Source organism: Labrus bergylta, chromosome 19 (genome assembly GCF_963930695.1).
Source record: "Labrus bergylta chromosome 19, fLabBer1.1, whole genome shotgun sequence".
NCBI classification, from domain to species: Eukaryota; Metazoa; Chordata; class Actinopteri; order Labriformes; family Labridae; genus Labrus; species Labrus bergylta.
This window is the reverse complement of record NC_089213.1, coordinates 13,632,272-13,652,190: the sequence shown is the minus strand read 5'-3', so window position 1 is coordinate 13,652,190 and position 19,919 is coordinate 13,632,272. Positions and strand designations below refer to the sequence as shown.

The 19,919-nt window shown below is 41.2% G+C and overlaps 1 protein-coding gene across 7 annotated transcripts in view; it reads right to left on the bottom strand.

The window, feature by feature from the left end:
• trioa (trio Rho guanine nucleotide exchange factor a) overlaps positions 1-19,919 on the bottom strand; it is a 77,639-nt gene that overhangs the window by 34,587 nt on the left and 23,133 nt on the right. For all 7 annotated transcript variants that reach the window (XM_065948475.1, XM_029279197.2, XM_029279198.2 and 4 more), the window contains exons 3-10: positions 12,659-12,733; positions 9,869-9,983; positions 7,956-8,148; positions 4,326-4,430; positions 3,806-4,002; positions 2,843-3,095; positions 1,959-2,081; positions 1,208-1,399 (exon numbers count right to left, since the gene is read on the bottom strand). In XM_065948475.1, the coding sequence (XP_065804547.1) occupies positions 1,208-1,399; positions 1,959-2,081; positions 2,843-3,095; positions 3,806-4,002; positions 4,326-4,430; positions 7,956-8,148; positions 9,869-9,983; positions 12,659-12,733 (1,253 nt within the window). The remainder of the gene's footprint in view (positions 1-1,207; positions 1,400-1,958; positions 2,082-2,842; positions 3,096-3,805; positions 4,003-4,325; positions 4,431-7,955; positions 8,149-9,868; positions 9,984-12,658; positions 12,734-19,919) is intronic.

Genomic DNA, 19,919 nt, shown 5'->3' with positions numbered 1-19,919 from the left:
ACAGGAGATAATACTTAATTCATTTCTCATATGTGTAGGTAAATTTATGCTAATGTAATGCATATGTAAGGCTTTGTAGATTTAATGAGGCCAAATGTGCATTTTGCAACCAGGACTGTGTGTCCATACATGTCCCTGTGCATTCATTGACACAGTGGAGGTCATCACATCAGCTGGTCCCAAAGGCACATTAATGATAGTTAAACTTAAGCCAGTCCCAACTAAAACTGTCTTAAGACATCAAGGAATGGTGGACTTTTTCAACTTGTGATGATGTGACAATGGTTACTCTGCTTGTCTTTGTAGCTGGCTGAAATTTAAATTTAGTGTACACAGATAAAATTGGAATCAAAATAGATTTTTCAATTTGTTTTTGGTCCAATCACTCTAAAGGCTAAGAAAGTTGGATAAGTAAAAATAGACTACGGGGGCTCCAGTTTTGCATACCTCTTACATAAAAATGAAAGTAGATGTCAACAACAAGAAGAGCCACAATATAGTCTAAAAAAAAAAAAAAAGCATAGAATTGTTGTCAGAATTCAAATTTGACCAGCATTTTGAGTTATTTCTGATAAAAGATTACCAGTTCCTCTGCGTGTCTAACATGGCTCATAGATCAAACTTTTGAAAGGATTATCAGCGTTTCGCTCACATAATCAGAAACAGAATTAAGAAATACTTGATTAATCCCTGGGGGAAAGTTGGTTGTTACAGTTGCTCTTAAACACAATATAGCAGAAGACTATAAAAATAAAACAGAATAGAATTAATAAAATAAGCATAAAATAGACAATACTCAAAGATGACCCTGCCGGCTGCTCAGGTAATCTATGGCTGAACATATAAACAAACATATATAATCATTGTGATGCACCTTTTTTCACAATATTCGAAATAGATTTAAATATTCCCCATATTAACCATCCATTCATTCCCCATACTGCTTATTGTGTTGGGGACATGGCAGACTGGAGCCAACCCCAGCTGTCATTGGGACAGGTCACAGAGAGAAACAACCAGACACTCACACTCGCGGGCAATTTAGATCACCAATTAACCTAATGAGCGTGTCTTTGGTCTGGGGGAGGATGCCTGGAGAGAACACAGAAAGGTCCCTGCTTGTGTTCAGCATGGGAATCGAATAAGGAACATTTCTGCAAAAAAACCCTCCAGCTGCAGCTCAACATCTGCGTTGTTTCTGACTCACCTGGTCACATTTCTGATGGAAGCTGGCCGACATCTCCAGAAGCGTGCTGCGCTCATCCAATGCTGCTGCGAAGGCCTTCCATTCCTTCTCAAGCTGACCTGAGATCTGTTTGATCTGTTGGGAGGCGTAGTGACCCGACTCCAGGAGCCGGTTGCCCACGGACATGATCCGGTTTATATTCACGTACACATTCTGCAAAGCACGATGCGGGAGAAAATGAAAATGATGGTTGAGAAAAAAGATTGTGGCTAAATAAAACACCTTAACTGGGTTAGACTGAAATAAAATTAAAAAAAAAGAGATTAAGGAAAAAAGATAAAGTAGAAAGCAAAGAGATAGCGTTGAGCAAAGTGTAAATGAAGCACTGCAAGTAAAAAAAAAAAGGGACAGACACTGAGGTGAGAGCTAATGAATGAGCACCATAGTTTCTCATCTGAAGGCTCTAGCGGCTAGATTGATTCCTCCTCTAAACAGTTTTATAATGGTTACATAAGCCTGTTTGTGGATAAAGAATAGGATTATTCAATACCTAGTTGTGCTGCTGCTGCTGCTAACACGCAGAAATGTGCAAGTGCACAAAAGCAGAGGCTGTTCCAAACAAACACTTGAGCACAGTTATAGAGGTTGATACTAAATGTCATAACTATATGATTATACAGTGCAGGCCACGGACCTGATAGTCCAAGTGGGTGGACAAGTATTACCTCCTGCTGTGAGGGAGTGTGTGCGTGCGTGTGTGTGTGTGTCTTACCATGCAGTTCATTGCAAAGTGGTTATGCTGGGTTTGCAGCTCAACAGCGTGGGGGTGGTTGTTGCCAATCTCTGTGTAGCCTGCCAGGAACAAACCCTTGTTGTGCATGATCCAGTCAAACATCTGAGGCATGGAGGATGACAGAAGAGTCACAGAAAAATATATAAGCAAACCAAAGAAAAACATATGCACAAGGCTCCGGTTCAGTGACAACTTTCACAGAGCTTTGCTAGAGCAGGCGAAAACAAACAGCTGGCACCTGGCCGGTGTGTAGAGACTCAAGTGTGTTGACTGCTGCAACACGCAGATACTTGTCATCTTTCCAGGCCAGTATGAAGAGAAAAAGGGCCGCCTCAATTAAGAGTATCCTCTCAGGCTCTCCAAGAGAACAACTCGTGGCCTATGGTGTCCTAGCAACAAGCTCCTACTACTGCAGTGTATCCAAGACTGCAGCTCTCCCTGTTGCTGCAACCTGCTTTTTCTTTTTCTTTTTTTTTATTCTCCTCGCTCAAACATGGATCTCTGAATTTCTCTCCGTGTCTCTTTTCACTTTGTGCTGCAGCTGTCATCACCTGAGCTGTCAGAAGAGAAGGTGGCTTTGCGCCTGCAGGAGCTACAGTATTCTCCATCGCCCTGTCTATTAATACTGTAGGGGTTGGAGGGTAAAGCCCTAAACCCTGTTTTATTTGAGGGATTATTGTTTAATTGTCAAAACAAAAAGGAAACCGGTTCATGTGCATTAATCAATGCTTTTCTGTGGATGTAATGAAGATAGGGTTTATATTGGCAGTCGTTTGCCCCACAGTAATCACCAACTGCAGTTATAGATCACCACTACATCACTTCTCATGCTGAATGACCCCCAACACAGGCGATCAACCGACCTTCTCTGCATCCTGTTCAAACAGGCGGAGCTGGAAGCACTGATCCAGCTGAAGCTTGCGGACATGCCAGGCCTGGTGGAGGTGCTGTCTGGTGGAATGCAGTTTGTCCAGCAGCTGGGTGATCCTTGGCATAAGTCCCTGGGTGTCGGCATTACACATCCCACTGCTGCTACCGCTGCTGCCGCCACTGCCCCCGCTGCCGCCGCCGTTACGGTTGGAGAAGGACTCGCTGCTCTGGATTCTCTGGAGCAACCTGGAGATGGATTTCATATGTATTTGGATGGCAGGACTGAATTACTCATGACTGTTTTATCTGTGTCGCTAAAACAACTCTGTTTTCGCTGTTTGTGTGAAAAGCTTACTTCTGTTGATGTGTTAAATATCACATCAATAGAAGCGAGATAAATAACCATTCCAATCACGGTTTTATATTTAATGGACCAGATTTTTGAGGACTGTTACAGCAATGCTGATGTTTTATTTACATAGCAAGTGCATCAAACAGTTCAATTTTCAAATTTGCTTTACAAATAAAATATTATTATTATTGATATTATTACCATTATCGATAAGAGTCTAGTGAGATTAAAATCAGGGTGAAAAAAAATCAACTTTATTTGTTTAAACCTGCACATTTAGGGAAATGTTCAGATTTTTTTGTTTGTGTGTGAAAACACGATATGTCGGGTTTTTGTGTTTGCATATTCGCTGTCTTCAAAATACCCCTTGATGTGATAAGTTGAAGGATTTAAGATCATACTATTTTGGCGTTTAAACCGTGCATTGTAACTTTTCTTAACAACTTTTAGTGAGCTTACTTAAAAACAACATTCCTTCAAGCAGAAACGAGTAAGAACAAATCAATCTTAATGGAGAACGACTTTTAAAATAGTTGTGAAGACAGTTCTGCCTCAGTCATCATTTTAAGCGAAGCACTAAAATCAAACAAGACGGGTTGCTTACCTCTGTCCCTCAGTGTCCAGCTCCTCTATCGGGGCTTTTATAACTTTCTTTTTCAGCGTGGCATGTTCTTCTATCATCCGCCGCGCTCCCTCCAGATCTTGAGGAAAGTCTTTCCTTGAGACAATTTCCTGCATCTCCTCTAGTCGAGCCAACATTTGGGTGGCATGACCAGAGAACTCCTCGAATGCAACACGCACCTGATGAACAACACAGCAGAGCGTTCAATCAAGGAGTTTGAGTTTCAATTATTACCAATAAAAGGGCACTCATGTTTAAACTGTAGATACTACATACTGAATGATGTATACAGCATATAATAAGATGCCAATTAGTTCTGCTCGGCTACCACTGACACCACAAAACTATCTGCTACTCTACACCTTGATACAATTCATCCACTTTTTCTCTGCTTACTGAATAAATACTGAATTAAAAGTCATTGAGAGTCTTAGAGAGTTATAGATAGATTTTCCAACCAGGCCGTTTGGCTTAAGGTATAGGATGAGTCTGACTATCTTACCTCTATCCATTCATCGTGGTTGTAGTCCAGGCTGCCGTCAAAGTCCGACGTCAGCTGGGAGGGGTCAACGACCTTTGAAAGGCCCTCTAGCGACACCATGGTGGTCTGGGGTGCAAAGATGGGGGAAAGTAGATGAGATAAAGGAGAGTGGATATGGAGGGGTTTTAGGTGGATTTAGTTTTACTTTAGTCAATTGAGAGCAAACTGCCTTTAATCTCCTCTTCTCTCACTGCATTTTGAAAAATGTTCACTGCCATCTGGTGATGCCAGAAATGTGGTTATATACAGAGGACATAAAGCAGCCCCTGGTTCTCTAGTTTTGTAAGAAAGCAAGAGTTTCAGAAATAAGATTTGAGCAAAAGTAGTGCAATCAATACATCATCAGACATTACTTAAGCTCTCTTCAACCTTTTGAACCTGGTAATTTAGCACACTCTAGCTCCACTATACAAGAGACACTTCAACATGGAGCGACAAAAACTGTTCTGTCACAGTCAAAACAGCAGCGATGCAACAAATCATATTTGATCCACTCAGAACATCCCCCCCCCCACCCCCTCCACAGTTCAGGCTGTATGTGAAAATAAATCCTTGTGCAGTGTCAGAGAAAAGAAAGCAACATTTAAGTCATGTGTGTAGGCGCCGTAGAGATTTGCTGTAAAAATAGGAAGACAGCCCTGTTTTTAATAAAAAATAAATAAAAAAATTCTCAGACTCAAATGTGTAAAGTGTTGATATTTCAGTGTGGATGGATACTTGGTATCAAACAGTGTCGCTCATTCTCACTGTGTCTGCTGATGTCTATGCATTGATGTTGAGTGTTACAAATACTGGTATTAAAAATGATGCAGTTATTTATATTACACACTGTTATACTCAGATTTTTTAAACGCACCTTTTAAATAATAAGGGGCGTTCAGGTTTATCTCACTGCTTGTTTTATTGTTATTGCAATGTGTACATATGAAGCTAACTGAGGATGCAATACATCATGGAGATGCATCGTCATCTTTTGTTCTGTTTTAATGCACAGGTACAGTCATGGCTAGCCGAGGAGTAGAAACGCTTTTAATAATAAAGATTCACTTTTTTTTTTTGTTTCGAGCCGAAATAAAAAAACAAAAACGATCTGATCCGTGACACAAATCTGCGATCGGACTCAAGATGTGAGATATGTAATGTTGTGCACACCTACGAAACAGTAATGCACTCACGACATGTTGTCTCTGTGACGTCAGGATTAAACAGGTGAAAAACCTTTTGTACAAATTCTTGTAGACCGCCCGTGGTCTACCTTCACTTTCGAGGTAAGTTGAACTAAATCCTCTCCACATTACAAAATATCAATTTCAGAGAAACGGTAAGGAAATGTCTCTCCCTGCTTTGTCTCAGTGCCTCTGTTTTTCTGCAAAGCCACCTCCGCACAACACCCCCACACACATGGCCAGAGATGGATGGAGACAGAACGATAGCTAGCTGTGTAGGCCAAACAATGTAGAAACGAACAGTTGTCCTTGGGTAAAAAGCACAGTGGTCCTTAACAGGGGAAAGGACTGTTACTGCTATGTCCGCTTTTGTTGTTCAAGTTAATTGATTTGTACTCCTGAATGGTGAGGTGGGGGGGGGGAGGCGGTCAGGGCTATTGGGTACCATTTACCACCCACAGAGAACCAAACAATTCATCGACAGTTAAAGTCAAGGTTGAAGCAAGTTCCCTGCTCTTCAGTTCGCTGCTTCTTTTCTTTTCTCCGACATCCAATCCAAAAGAGAGGAGAGCGAACAGTCCAAGCCCGAAAAGACTTTCTGTTGCTTTATTCATTTAACCATCTCTCGTTTATCCCTTTCTTTTTATCTTCATTCTGTGTTTACAGCCTGTGATGTGATGTCGTCCCACTCTCCCTCAATTTTTTTATTTTAATTTTGTTCTCTCCTGGTTGATTTTAAACTGATTCATCTTCATTGTACTAAACTGCCTCTTCATACCTGCCTGTCGTATCTATTTTATTCCTGTTATTTGCATTTATATTATAACTTGCCCTCTCTGTTTGGCCCGTCTGTTGATCTCTGTTCTGTTGTTGCTTTGTCTGTCACAGCACTTTGTAAACATTTGTTTTTAAAGGTGCTATATAAATAAAGTTATTATTATTATTATTATTATTATTGATGCAAACACAGACACTTGCTTCAGTGACAGTCAATTATGTGTGTTCCTAATGTGCAAAATGCTGAAAAAAGACGAAGACCTGTTTACTCAATGGTCTTCAATGTTTTCAATTTCATATAACAAATAGTTCTAATGAATGTACAGTAAGAGGTCAGGCAGTGATACATGAAGGCAGGAACACAATCAACACCCGCATGGCTTCCAGTTGCACAGCAGGCCAGCTTGTGGATAACTATAACCTGCCCTGTGGCATCTGCCTATTCCTCTCTCGACTAATCAATAAGATGTCATCAGACTACTGTGGACCTGTGTATGTGAACAGCCATGTGAGCAATCAGCGCTACTTCCACATCACTGCTTCAGGAACACACTTTACAGGAATCGCGGCTCAAACTGTGCAGAGAAACAAGATTCTGCAGGATGTGAGTTTGTATCAACGCATGTCTCTCGTCTCAGAAGGAGAAGCTCATCATCATCGCAGTGAGAAGTGTTTTTTTAATGACTGATCAAACAGAGGGTGGGGAGTTGTTAACTAGTCCTCATTAGAGGGCATTTACGAAAACAGGCTTCCAATCCAGGCTCGACTGCTTAAACCGCACAGTCCTGTTTTCACTGTTGTACCAGCTTGGAAAAGTGGAGCAGGAGCACATTTTAGGTGTCAATTTAAAAAAAAAAAAAAAAAACAAGGAATAGTCAGGGCATTAAAATGTCCATTCTTGTGAATTTGTCATTTAAAAAAGCTGTGATGATGAGGTTCTAACGCTCAATGATCTGCATTGCAAACGCTGGGTGCTCGTGATCTGCTGTGTGCTTGTTCGAGAGGTTGAATTCGATTAATTTTTTTTTTTCCGTCTGGCAGACAGCTGGCTGGGGTTGCACGCATCCAAAGCAGTAGGGAGGAAAATAATGAAATGTGCTGACAATGAGCAGCTCAGCTAGCTGCTGCGTTCACAATCACAACTCAGCTGACAGCAAATTAGAGAAAATATGGTTGACTTTTGTTCTAACTCACAAATGTCAAATATAGAAATTGATCTCTGTGTCACAAAAAACAACCTCTGTATCACAATTTCTTTTAACAACCTGATCCAGTCAGTCAAGTTTATCCTTGACTGAGATGCAGCCTGACATGACATAAATGACATGTAGCTATGACTGAAAGCCTCACGTCTGAATTGCAGCAGTCCACCGACATCTCCTCAGTTTTAAATGGCTATGACATCATTATGAATTGTTTTAAGTTGACATCAATTGTTGTCATATATATAATATATGACTGTAAAAAAAAAACATATTCTGGCATTTGCATTTAAATTATTGTTTTCGAGTGTCGTTCCTGAACCTAAGAAGAAAAAAAAACCTGTTTGCATATTTTCCGATAAAGTCAGCAATCTAAGAATCATATCTGCTATTGCAGCAAATGCATCACTGCGCCACACAGAATTGGAAGATTTTTCTCATCCTACCTCAAACTCAAACTTGGAGCTGCCAAAATTCGTCCTCTGCTTCTGCCAGAAGTTGTCTGGTTTGATGATGAGGGCGACGTGGATGCAGGATGGAAACGATTCCTGCAGGATCTTCAGCAGAGGCTTGATGCTATCCCACTTGGAGCCGCGCATATCAACGATGACCGTGAAGCCATGTTTACACACCTCCTCGCTGGGATGGATGGAGGTCGGCGGGAGTGGGAGGAATTAAAGAGAAGAGAAGGGAGGGAGGGAGGGAGGATGTGAAGGAGGGAGGGGCAGTGAGGGATTGGAGAGAGGATAATCCAGAGAGAGAAGAGACAGATGACAGGCGTGGGAAAGGATGAGGGAGGGATGGAAGACAGTGAGAGTAAAGGGAGATAAAGATAAAAAAGAAAAAAAGAGAGAATCAAAACAAACAGTGATATGACGCATTTTCTATACTCTGAGAAGCCTACGCAGTCAACACACATCCCCCACAACCACCCACGCACCCACACACACCCACCCACACACAAAAACCTGTGACCAATGAGTCACAAATGTGTGCATAAGTATAAAAATACAAATCAGCACATTTCTACATCAGGAACATGATGGCCTGGTGGGCCTGACATCATTAACGGATGACCTCACACACACAGAAATGAAATACGTCTGCTGCACACACCTGAAACTAAAATTATGCTGAAAAAAAACCAAACATGAGATATTACAAAAACAACTGTTTTCATAGGTTGGGAAGAAAAACCTTACTCGTAGATTTTCACACAAATTCCCACAAATGTTTCTATCAAAACTGTTTTATGAATTTACAAACCTGGACAACTAACTCGACCCTTTGATAGTGCCATGCATTTCAGATAGCATTCCTCCATCTGGTTTTTTCATTTATTAAACCATAAATTTATATTGTGGTAAATATCTATTTTTGCATCTCGAAACCCTACATCATGTTCAAAAACCTCTCCCTCTGTAATGGGCTGTCAGTAGAAAGCCAAAAGCGCAGCTGTTTGCAGATGTTGCCTCTCCCAAAATAGAACACCTCTGGATACCAAAATACAACAGTGGTTAAGAGATGAAGGTGTGCAGAACATGACATGATGACAGTGATATTATGAATTCCTTAAAATCTAAAAAAGTCAGTCAAATGCATCTTACTAAAAGTGAACGTGCAAAATAGAAACGGCACACAGATAAAGTGGTGACTAAAACGGAGGTGAGGGTAGAGGTAGGACAGGATGGATGGATGGATTAGGACAGGTGGAAGGATGAGACATGAGCCAGATTTGAGAGGCAGAGAAGTAAACAGAGAGCTGGAGCAGAGCGATGTTTTACCTTCGAGGCGAGGAGCTTCTCGTCCACAGTAACTACTGCTGCTGCACCGCCTCGGCTACTGCGACACTTTGTTTTGCTTTCGCACATACACAATTGCTCGCTCTCTTGCTCGCACACACCTCCTCACACATGCGCTCTCCCTCTCTCTGTCGGCTCTAATCCCCTCCTCCCCTCCCTCCCTCTCTCTCTCTCTCTCTCTCTCTCTGCACTGCTTTCTCTCTGTTGATCTCTTCCTCCTCCCCTCATTTGTTTGCTGTTATACATCCCTCTCTTAGCTCAGGCTTTCCCTCTCTCTGTCTCAGCATCTTACCATGTCACTAGAACTGGTTTTTGACAGCAAAGAATCTGCGGCAAGCTTACTGGTCTTGAATCATTTCTCTCTCTTCATTCCTCCCTCACCCCCTCACATGCTCATCTCTGCTCTCTCACGTGCCTTACAGAGCCTCGTCCACTTGCTATGGGTGTTGGCTTCGTTTTGTGTCATTGCTTCCCGTTCCCTTTAGATGAATGACAGCACATATGCATAAGCAGTGTACTCAGCACACAGCCCAGAACAAAAGTGAAGAATGTCTAACCTGGGGATGCCGGCAAGGTAGGCAATCAGTCTCCGCAGGTCGTCCGTTCGTATTCTATCGTGGTTGCTGCGTGATGGAAATGTTAACACTGGACCGCCACGTCTGTCTCTGCCACCTGAGGCGGACACAGACACACAAAGTCAGATTAAGGCAAGAACATGACACATCATATACAGTCAAAGTATAGTTGTATTGTCAGTAAATGACTGATATGAGATGCTGAGCTGCAATAAAATATAAAACTTTTAATAAGTTCCAGTCCCATATAACCTCAAATAATGTTTCTGTATTTCATCCAGTATCCCTTTAGTTTGCTTCTTTTTTTTTTTTTCCTATCAGCTATTTTTTTTATTACAGAATTTCTGCATTCATATTCTTGTATCTTAAATACAATCCTCAGAATATTATTTTGTCATTTGAATTAGTGGCTGGGTGACATTTGCTGCAAATACATAATAATGAGACTGACTTATGAATTATGAATGTGGTATTATAATAAGAATATTTCAGTTTGTGACCAGTTGCTGAAGCGGAGAGCTGCTGTGCTCACACGGTAACTTGTAAACACAGGCTGACTGAGTTCAGCACACAAATGAGTCGAGTTCAGTCAGGCTGCTGTGTGCATGTGGGCCCGGCCCGGCTGCTCAGAGGAGGAAATCAAAACGCTCACGTGGCAAACTGGCAAACATGAGTGAGGGTGAACACGGTCGATTTATTAAGGGGCCAGATTCGAGATAATAGGCTTAGCTCATTTACCCTCCTTTTCACCGACAGTCCGTCCTTTACCTCCCGCCCTACTTCATTTCAAAGCCAATTACTCCGCAAGCGACTACTACGGGATGCTGTAAAAGACAGTAAGTCATCTCCATGGCAACCTGGCCCTGCCTTTCTCTCCCTCTGTCTCTTTCTCTGAAATTCAGTGTTTCGTCTGAGTCATGGTGTCATCAGTGTGTTACTGCCTATGACCTTAGCTGCACACAAGAGGAGACCAAAGAGGAGTGTGTACACAACATGCACATGCCGTTACTACAATATCTTTCATGATGAGACTTCTGAAGTGTGAGAGAATTGTTTTTTGTTTTTTTTTAAATCAGCATTTGGATGAAAGTACACACACGCGCGCACACACACGCGCGCACACGCGCACACACACGCGCGCACACACACACACGCATGAGCAGAATGATGTCTGGTGTGTTTTACAAATAATCCCGCTGGATGTTCTTGGCAGTCCTCTTCTCCAGCTTGGCCTCCTGTGAGTTTCCCTGGCAGGACTTTAGTGTGTGTCTGTGTGCATGTGTGTGTGTGTGTGTGTGTGTGTGTGTGTGTGTGTGTGTGTGTGTGTGTGTGTGTGCGTGCGTGTGTGTGTGTGTGCCTGCCCCATCAGTATGTGTGTTTTTGTGTGCGCTTGTCAAACAAGGCTGTACTTCCCTTGGAGGGGACAAAGACACAGCAGTAGTTTTCTATCCTCTAAATTCTGACCATGTTTCATAAACAAGGGATGTCTAGATGTGTATCATGTGTTTTTCACGTGTCTATGTACTGAAAGTGTACTGAGAACAGTCAAGGGCCTCAGTCTCACTCTATGAGGTTTTACAGGCAGAGTATGAGGCTTAGAATTAAGTCCGTGTGTGTGTGTGTGTGTGTGTGTGTGTGTGTGTGTGTGTGTGTGTGTGTGTGTGTGTGTGTGTATAAGAGAGAGAGCTAAAGAAACAGTGGCAGAATGTGTGCAAAATACCTGCAAGCTGTGCATATATGCAAAGTAAGGCTTCATTAACCTTGTCTAACGTGATCAGACAGTCGGCTAGGGCTGCTCGATTTTGGCGAAAGTCATAATCACATTTCCTTTGATTTTTTTTCCAATTCTCATCTGCACAGCTGTCCCAAGAGTCGGCCTCTAGTTGGACACTTTAATGATCACCTCAATCACTTACATAGCACCTTTAATTTAATGTCTGTTTTTGGGTAATTTTGCACTATCTGCTTTTTAAAACATTGCTGTACATATATAAACAACAAACTTTCAGAAGGTCAACACTTTTTTTTTTTTTTATTCTTTATATTCAGGTCTAATTACAGATTTTTTCCTCAACTGTTTATAGGTTCTTGTTTTAAATTGCACATATATTTTTATCCCTGCACAGGTTATGTACATTTCTTGTATAAGTCTATTTTTAATTGCACAGTTTAAGTTTGATTCACCCTAGAGGTATTCTTTAAATCTTTTTTGGGGTTAATATATATGTATGGGAGGGGGGCGTCAGTTTTGTGGTTTAATTTGTAACAAATGTTTCATGTCACGTACGTCTTTGTAACTTGCGACTGGATGCTTGTAATTTCCCACGGGATCAATAAAGTGTGTATCTATCTATCCATCTATTGATATTGCGATCAGGATTAGATAAGTCATTGATTTTACAACATCTGCATCACATGCATTTATCAGACTTAAACGCTACTTGAACTCTTTGAAAATCAAGTAATACATTCAAATAAATAAGTGAAAACAAATCTAATATATGAATTGAAATTAAATGTTTTATTCTATTTTTTGAGGGAGTGGTGATTTACTCTTGTGGCTTAAATATAACAAAAAACGAGAAATGTTCACCACACAAAACCTATGGATAAAACGATCGTGACACAGCATGCAGCACAGTAATCGTTTAATCTGGATTATCTTGTTTTTACGATCGTGGGAAGCCAAAATCAAAATAGAAACTGAAACTTGATTGACTGCCCAGCCCTAGAGTCGGGGTACATAGACATTACAAACACGCATAATCTTACCTGAGAGATAGGCAACTTTTTCTTTGAGGATTGGAAGAACCTCCATGGCTCTCATCTCCTCATTTCTCCTGAAACCTGCAGGGAGGAAATACGAAGGAAACAAGTTAGAAAGGAAGGAAAGTGAAAGTACGTTTCCTTGTTCTCCTCCAGTTGATCAGCCATGACTCGTTTGTCTAGGTTTGGAACGGCTCAGATTGTGTCGACTTGTAATCTGAATATCTGCAGATTTCACAGGGCTCGAGTCTCATTTCAGATTGCTTGAATTGTGAGGAAACAGTCGACAAGTTACTCTAGCACCACAGTCTTACACACACACCCACACACACACACACACAAACAAAACACAGACACACACCAGGAGGAAGCATAGCAGCTGTGGTTAGAGCAACAGTAGTGGTGAGACAAAGTGAGGCCAAACAGAGGGGAAGTTGAGGAGAAACAAAGAGCTGTTGTAACTCTGTCTGTAGCAGAGGTGAAACAGGGTAAAGAAACATTAAGCGCCACAGGCCACTTCAGTTCTCATCAGCTCCAGTTAAAGCATAACACCGCTGGTGGGTTGCTTCATCTACCAGTAGGTGTTCATTAGAAAGGAAAAGAATGTAATGTAGGTGTGCTAACACACTCACGTAAACAATGTTAAGCAGGTGTAATTGTAAGTATGTAATAGCATGACATCAGCTAAAAAAAATTAAGCAGACAATAATGGAAATGTTACTACTGGTGAATGATTTTGTCGCCCTCAGGACAAAAAGCAATGTTGACCTTATTATCAAAGTCATGAGGATTATGAGCATCACTGGTGTCTTACAAAGCTGTACGGCAATAGACTCAATAGTTTATAGTGCTACGGGCGCACACACACACACGCACACACACACACACGCACACACACACACACACACACACACGCACACGCACACGCACACGCACAGATGCAATCACAAGAGGCCAATCACTAGCATGATGAAATATCATTTTGTGAAAAACACCCTATTGAACCATTCTTTTAAGCTGTCGTTTATTTCAATGAAACTATTAAGAGACCAGAAAAACGGTGGGGGCAAAAATGACTACAAATATAATTTCTTTGACCCACTTCACCTTCTTTTAGATTACTCATTTCTGACACTCTCCTCTAAATCTGTGTCTGCTAGTACTTGCCTATCTTCAGGGATGAATCACAACAAAAGTGGCTGGTTAGCTTGATTACTTGAGCTTTCGAATAACTGAAGCTCTTTCCTTGGGGGAAAAAAAAAACAAAAAAAACATGTTGTGGCACTGCACACAAGGACTGATGTGTTTAACTGGAATCAATGTAAGAAACACTGGATTGCCAGTAAAAAAAATATCCCTGCACCACAAAAAGTTCCGTGGCAATAATCTCAACTATAAATTGACAGCCTATAAATGTCAAGCTCGATCTCGCGGGTGTGATTGTGCCAAATATCCCCCCCCTGCTGTGCTGCTAATATGCCGTCAGAAGTGAATGAATGGCTGTCAGGGGAGATTCAGTAAGTGAAGACCTGTTCAAACAGCTCCTGTATACAGACACACAATTCCCAAAAGTGATTAAACTCTCATCTCAACCTCAAAACACACAGGTGGATAAACGGAGACAGAGTTTATCCTTCAGACAGAGAGGTCTGGTTTTTGTGAGTGAAGACCCAGACAAGCCGTATAACACTTTAACAGAGTCAGTCTGACGTTTACAGAGACTGGGTTTACTTCTTTTTTTATCCTCCATGTTGATGATAGCAAAAAAAAAACATTCTCCGTTGTCTTTAGCAGGATTTAAGAGATAAGTAACATTTGTATCAAAACGAATGTAATGCCCTTCTTTTTTAAAAAGGAAGCATGAGCTACTTTTTGGTCCAGCAGATGTCACCCTTGAGCACCAACACGAAACCAAAACAGACTTCTGCTTGGCCACACTCCCCCGCCGTGCCGTACCGAAGCCTCCGCTCTCCTCCAGCGACACACCTCCAACCCCTCTCCACTCGTGTTACCGTGAAAGACTTAAGCGCAAGAGGCAGACAAACGCGTCCTTTGCGCGAGCCGCATGTGGTCTACAGTGCTGTGTTAGCAGGCTGATGTTAGCACACTTTAGTTAGCTCATAGCTTCACATTGCATATAATTTGTCACAGAAACATCGTGATCTAAAAGCGCTTAGGTGACATCTGAATAAGCCTCCTTGACCAAACCAATCTCTGTCAACAATCTCAACAATCATAGCCGGCGGGACTCATGCTCCTCACTCATTGTCGACAGTCATGACTCAGAGACGACATTTACAGAGGGATAGGATATACTGGATTTCTTCTTTTTCCATAATTCTTTTTAGGCGTTTCGTGACCCTATTGGAGAGACAGGACAGTGGACAGAGCTGGAAATCAGGGATAGAGAGCGGGCGAACGACACGTCGGAAAGGAGCCACAGGTCAGAGTTGAACCCGTGAGTATGATGTAGATGATGTAGACAGAGGTGGTTGGCGCTCTACTACTATTATGATGCGGAGCAGAACCCAAACAAAACATGCATACATACTCAACACTCGCAGCCACTTGTAGCGTATTGTTCTCCACTCTCAGATCTCGGCATGTTGCCATATTTATGACCGTATGCTAATGAGGATGCTAATTATTTCCCGCCAACGGAGGAGACGGATGAGGAATCAGGTCTCTATTTTTACTCTCCGTCGCTCCTCTCATTTGTCTCTCGACTTCCCTCAGGCTGCCACAAAACACAAATTAACATGATCAACTACATTTCCCAGTGCGCTCGTGAAGGGAGCGAGGCTTGTACAGTTCTGCTCCTACTCTTCTTTGCTAAGGAGGGCTGAGAGTAATCTGGTTTTCATTTCAAACAAATATTATGAAGAAGTTGTAAACTGTGTTATGTCCTGTACTTACATTTCCTTAATATAGACATTTGTTTGATGCATTATGAGCAATTAAAGCTTCAACTGTATGCTTTTCCTGTGAATTAATACAAAAGTTTAACAGTATCGCGATATCTTCTGTGACGATATAATATCGTCTCATGGCGGCCAAGTATCGATATTTATCATATTATATTCTAGATATGCTTTTAAAATGTTTAACTGCTGAAGGGGTTGCATAATTCATTTTGAACAAGTTGCATTGTTAAGAATTCATGTTCAAGTTCAATTAGACTGAAATACAAATAAAAAGAACGGACTGACAATATTTATCTTATTTGACAAAACAGTTCTTCATTTAGTTTAGTGTACTGGACATAATATGCAGTTAAAAATCTTAATCGCAATATATTGTATCGCAATTCTCAGCACATCGGAAAATGTTAAAAATAGCAATAGAATCGTATCGTGCCTCGAGTGTCGCGATAATATCGTATCGCTCACCCTACAGTCCACCTACAGTTTGATATTTATGGTTATTTATTTGGTACTGTTATTAGTAGCTATACATTAATTATTACCTTGTACTAATGCATCCTGTCAGTTTGTTTCTGATGTTCGACACAAACTTGGTGTCTAATTTGCTTTTAGCCATTAAGCAACAGACTAATCAAAGATAAAAAAGGAAAAAAACAACTGTAGACAAAATGACGATCAGAAAACCACGTATGCCCAAAAGAGGGAGAGACTGTGTGTGTGTGTGTGTGTGTGTGTGTGTGTGTGTGTGTGTGTGTGTGTGTGTGTGTGTGTGTGTGTGTGTGTGTGTGTGTGTGTGACTGTTTGTGTCTGTGTGTGGAAAGAGGCAAGAGCACACTGGGGGTTTTGTAGCTCTGCGTCAATCCACTACTGTACTCTCAAATATAACTGTCACTAGCTTTAGGTCCACACTGATGCACTATCCCTGACTCTGTATCTCCTCAAAACACAGACGACTACAGACATGTTAACACAAACACAGACCTTTTTTCACAAATGTATACTTCAGTACAATGTTGTATTCTAGGTTAAATGATAGATTTCAACAACCTGTTGAGGACAATCTGGTAACAATGATTCATTTGTTTAAAGCTCCTTCTTTGACTACTGTCAGTGACTCCCTAGATCCCCCATAACTTCCAGAGAAATGCAGTGGATGTGTTTCAGACAGTAAAATGCATTCAATGTCTTGCTACTTAAATATGTGTTTTGAGAGATTGGATGTCGATGCATAATTGGTTTCTATAGATCTTTGAAACACTCTCTACTTGTAAATGACATGCGATCTGGAAGTATCTGACTAAGCTGACGTCATTTTTCTTTATTACAGTAAAAGCTGATAATTGAAGACACGAGTACAGTAGAACCTCCAGCCCAGGTTTTATAAGTCGTTTTCCTCTCTTGTCAAAGCAAAAGCCAAGTTTAGTCACACAGACACATCATGTACCCGGTGCTCTGCAGTACTTTGGTACTGGAAAGTGGCACAGCTGCTAAATATAGAGTAGCCAGGTCACCCTCTCTCTCTCTCGCTCTCTCTCTCTCTCTCTCATGCACACACACACACACATTATGCTGGATAAGGATGGTTTTCTTTGGATTTATGATCAGCAAGGAACAAAAATGGGACAAGGAAATGAGAAACCATGAAAATGTGCAACATAATGAGACAAAACTTGCCGTAATGCGGTTGGGAAAAAGTGTGTGTGAGTGAGTGAGGGACAGAACGTGAGCCAGGGTAAAGAAAAGGAGAGTAGATGGAAACTAACAGGCAGACAGGTGAAAAACATGGAGACAAATACAGAGATGTTAAGGAGCTGTGTTCTTCACCTATTCTTTTATTTCTCAAATGTTTTACTGTCAGGTTGATTTCATTTATATTAAAGGGAATATGGAGAAGGAGGTTGTATTTACTTCATACAAAGTTGATAAAGGAATGAGGAGTATGGATCCCATTGGTCACTTCTTTACGACACTGTTTCTTGGATGCTGCCTTCCTGGCTCTGTCATCCACAGAGATGCAATCTATGACAGCATTTCATGAACAGAAATGTTTACCTGCCCAATTTTGTAACTTTGTTTTATTGTTGTTGGTATTGCCATTATTTGTTTCTGTGCCTTTTTTTTCCCCATATATCACAGTGATAAACATTTATGCAGAATGTGATGGATGATCTGGAGTCTGCAGAGGGTGTTTCAGTTTAAAATTGATAGAATCATGTTTTTTACCTGGTGCATGGCTCATCGATTATGACTGGGCGATACAGCAGCTCAATACAAATAGACTTTTTAGGAAGCAAACAAAAACAAACTGTCTTCAATCTCATGTTGTGGTTAAAACAGCTGTTCCTGTTTCATTTGTCAAAAGCATCAACCAGAATGCAACTCATGTGTTGCCTGGTAGAAACGCTCCTAAGAAGAGGAGGGTAGAATCTTGTGGTATATACACAGTATATCCCCTCACCCATACACAATCAGAAGTAAAACTGTACCTGTCAGACGGATGAGGGCGGAGCCTGTCTGAGCATACCGCCAATTGTGATTGGTTGCCCAGCAAGTCATGCTTGAAAGTCCTTCCACAAAATTTAAAAAAAATAAAATTTAATTGATGTGAATCTGGCTTTGTTCCCTAATGGGAAATTTAGTCTGCCGTTACCATCAGCTAATGATAGAGTGACTGAATGATGCTCCCAGTCCACTGTGGGCAGAGTGTGAGCAGCTGAGGTTTATCCTGGGATTCCTGAGGGGAGATATTCCAATCTAGCAGACGACCAAAACCACCCGTTTTTGGTGTCGTCTACATAGCCGCATGGAAAAGCTGTTGCGAATATTTCCAAAGAGAAACATAGCATCTACTGTCTCAGTGTATACCAAAGGTTGTGTGGATGCTCTGACTCAATAAACATCTCATGTGGCATTAGGTGAGATGCTAATCCGTCTGTCTTTGGGAAGGCAGATTCCTAATCCTCAATGTGTAGGAGGGACGATAATTATAAAATGCCTGCACTGCATTTACTCACTCTGAGAATCTGCTTAGAATCAGGAGGGAGACTTGAGATTGATAAGGAAACCCTAACAATGCAGTTTCGTGCAGTTTAATATATCGCAATCTTTTTACATTTTGCTATCACTGACTAAAGTTCCATTCTCTGCTAGGACCACAATCTTGTTTTTTGCAATAACATGATAGGATGTGAAATCCATTTTTTCTTCCCAGCTCGAAAACAGTTGTTTCCACTGGCACAAAGACAAAAACCATCTACAGTGGTAGAATAATCCAACTCGCAGTTTAGATGGTTTGTAACATCGAGGAATTTGTTTCTGGTAAAACATGACACGTTGCTATTTGAGAAGGCCTTCTGCTTGATAAAGCAATACTTTCTGCTGCACAATTTGAAATCTTATTCATTGTTATGTTCAGGATTATGCTAACTATTCATTCAAGTATAGACAGAAGCTCACACTGATTTTTGGATTATTTTACACTGACAACAAACTTCACACTGAAAGTTCACACCGACTTAGCCTATGACCAGTGTATGGTTTATCACAAAGGCAGAGGGGACTCATTAATCTTATACAGCTGGCAAGCAGATGCACAGGCACACACGCTCCACGCCCTTTTGAGCTGTTAATTTGAGACAACATCAATCTGTTAACAGAGAGAGCAGTCTGCAGTGTTGTTAAAACACTTCACTGCTGAACTGAGTTACATCGGACAAATAATCAAATTAAGTTTTTTGTTTCCTGTCACTCAACATCTGTACACGACGACAAGCTCCCTCAGCGTTGCTCGTCTGTGTGAGCGCTTTTCCTCCTAATCCTCCTCCTCTCTTCCAGAAGTTGTTCTACAGTTATTCAAAGAAAATACTGAAATTTTACAAAAACAGTTCTGTCTGAAATAATTATCATCCCAACTATCGTCTTGACTTTGATTTTGTTGAAAATAGCCCTGGAACACCCAATGTGGTTGCAATTGTGGGAAAATGTACGCTCTGCTGCGAGTTGTGACACTCTGCAGGGTGATATAATCAAGTTACTGACTTCTATCACAGGAACTACATGTACACATCCCGTATAAAAAGTGTGACCGATTGTATAGCTGATGGCTTTAATTGTGAATTATTTCAAAATGTGTGATGAAGCACCCTTTGCAATTCGATTTACCACATCTGTGTAAAGGCCAATAAATGTTGGCATTATTTTCCTTTTTTTTGTTTCCTTTATTTGGATAGGACAGTGGACAGAGTCAGAAATGGGGGAGAGAGAGAGAGTGGGGAATGACATGTCCACAGGTTGGACTTGAACCTGGGCCGCCTGCTTAAAGGACAATAGCCTACATACATGGG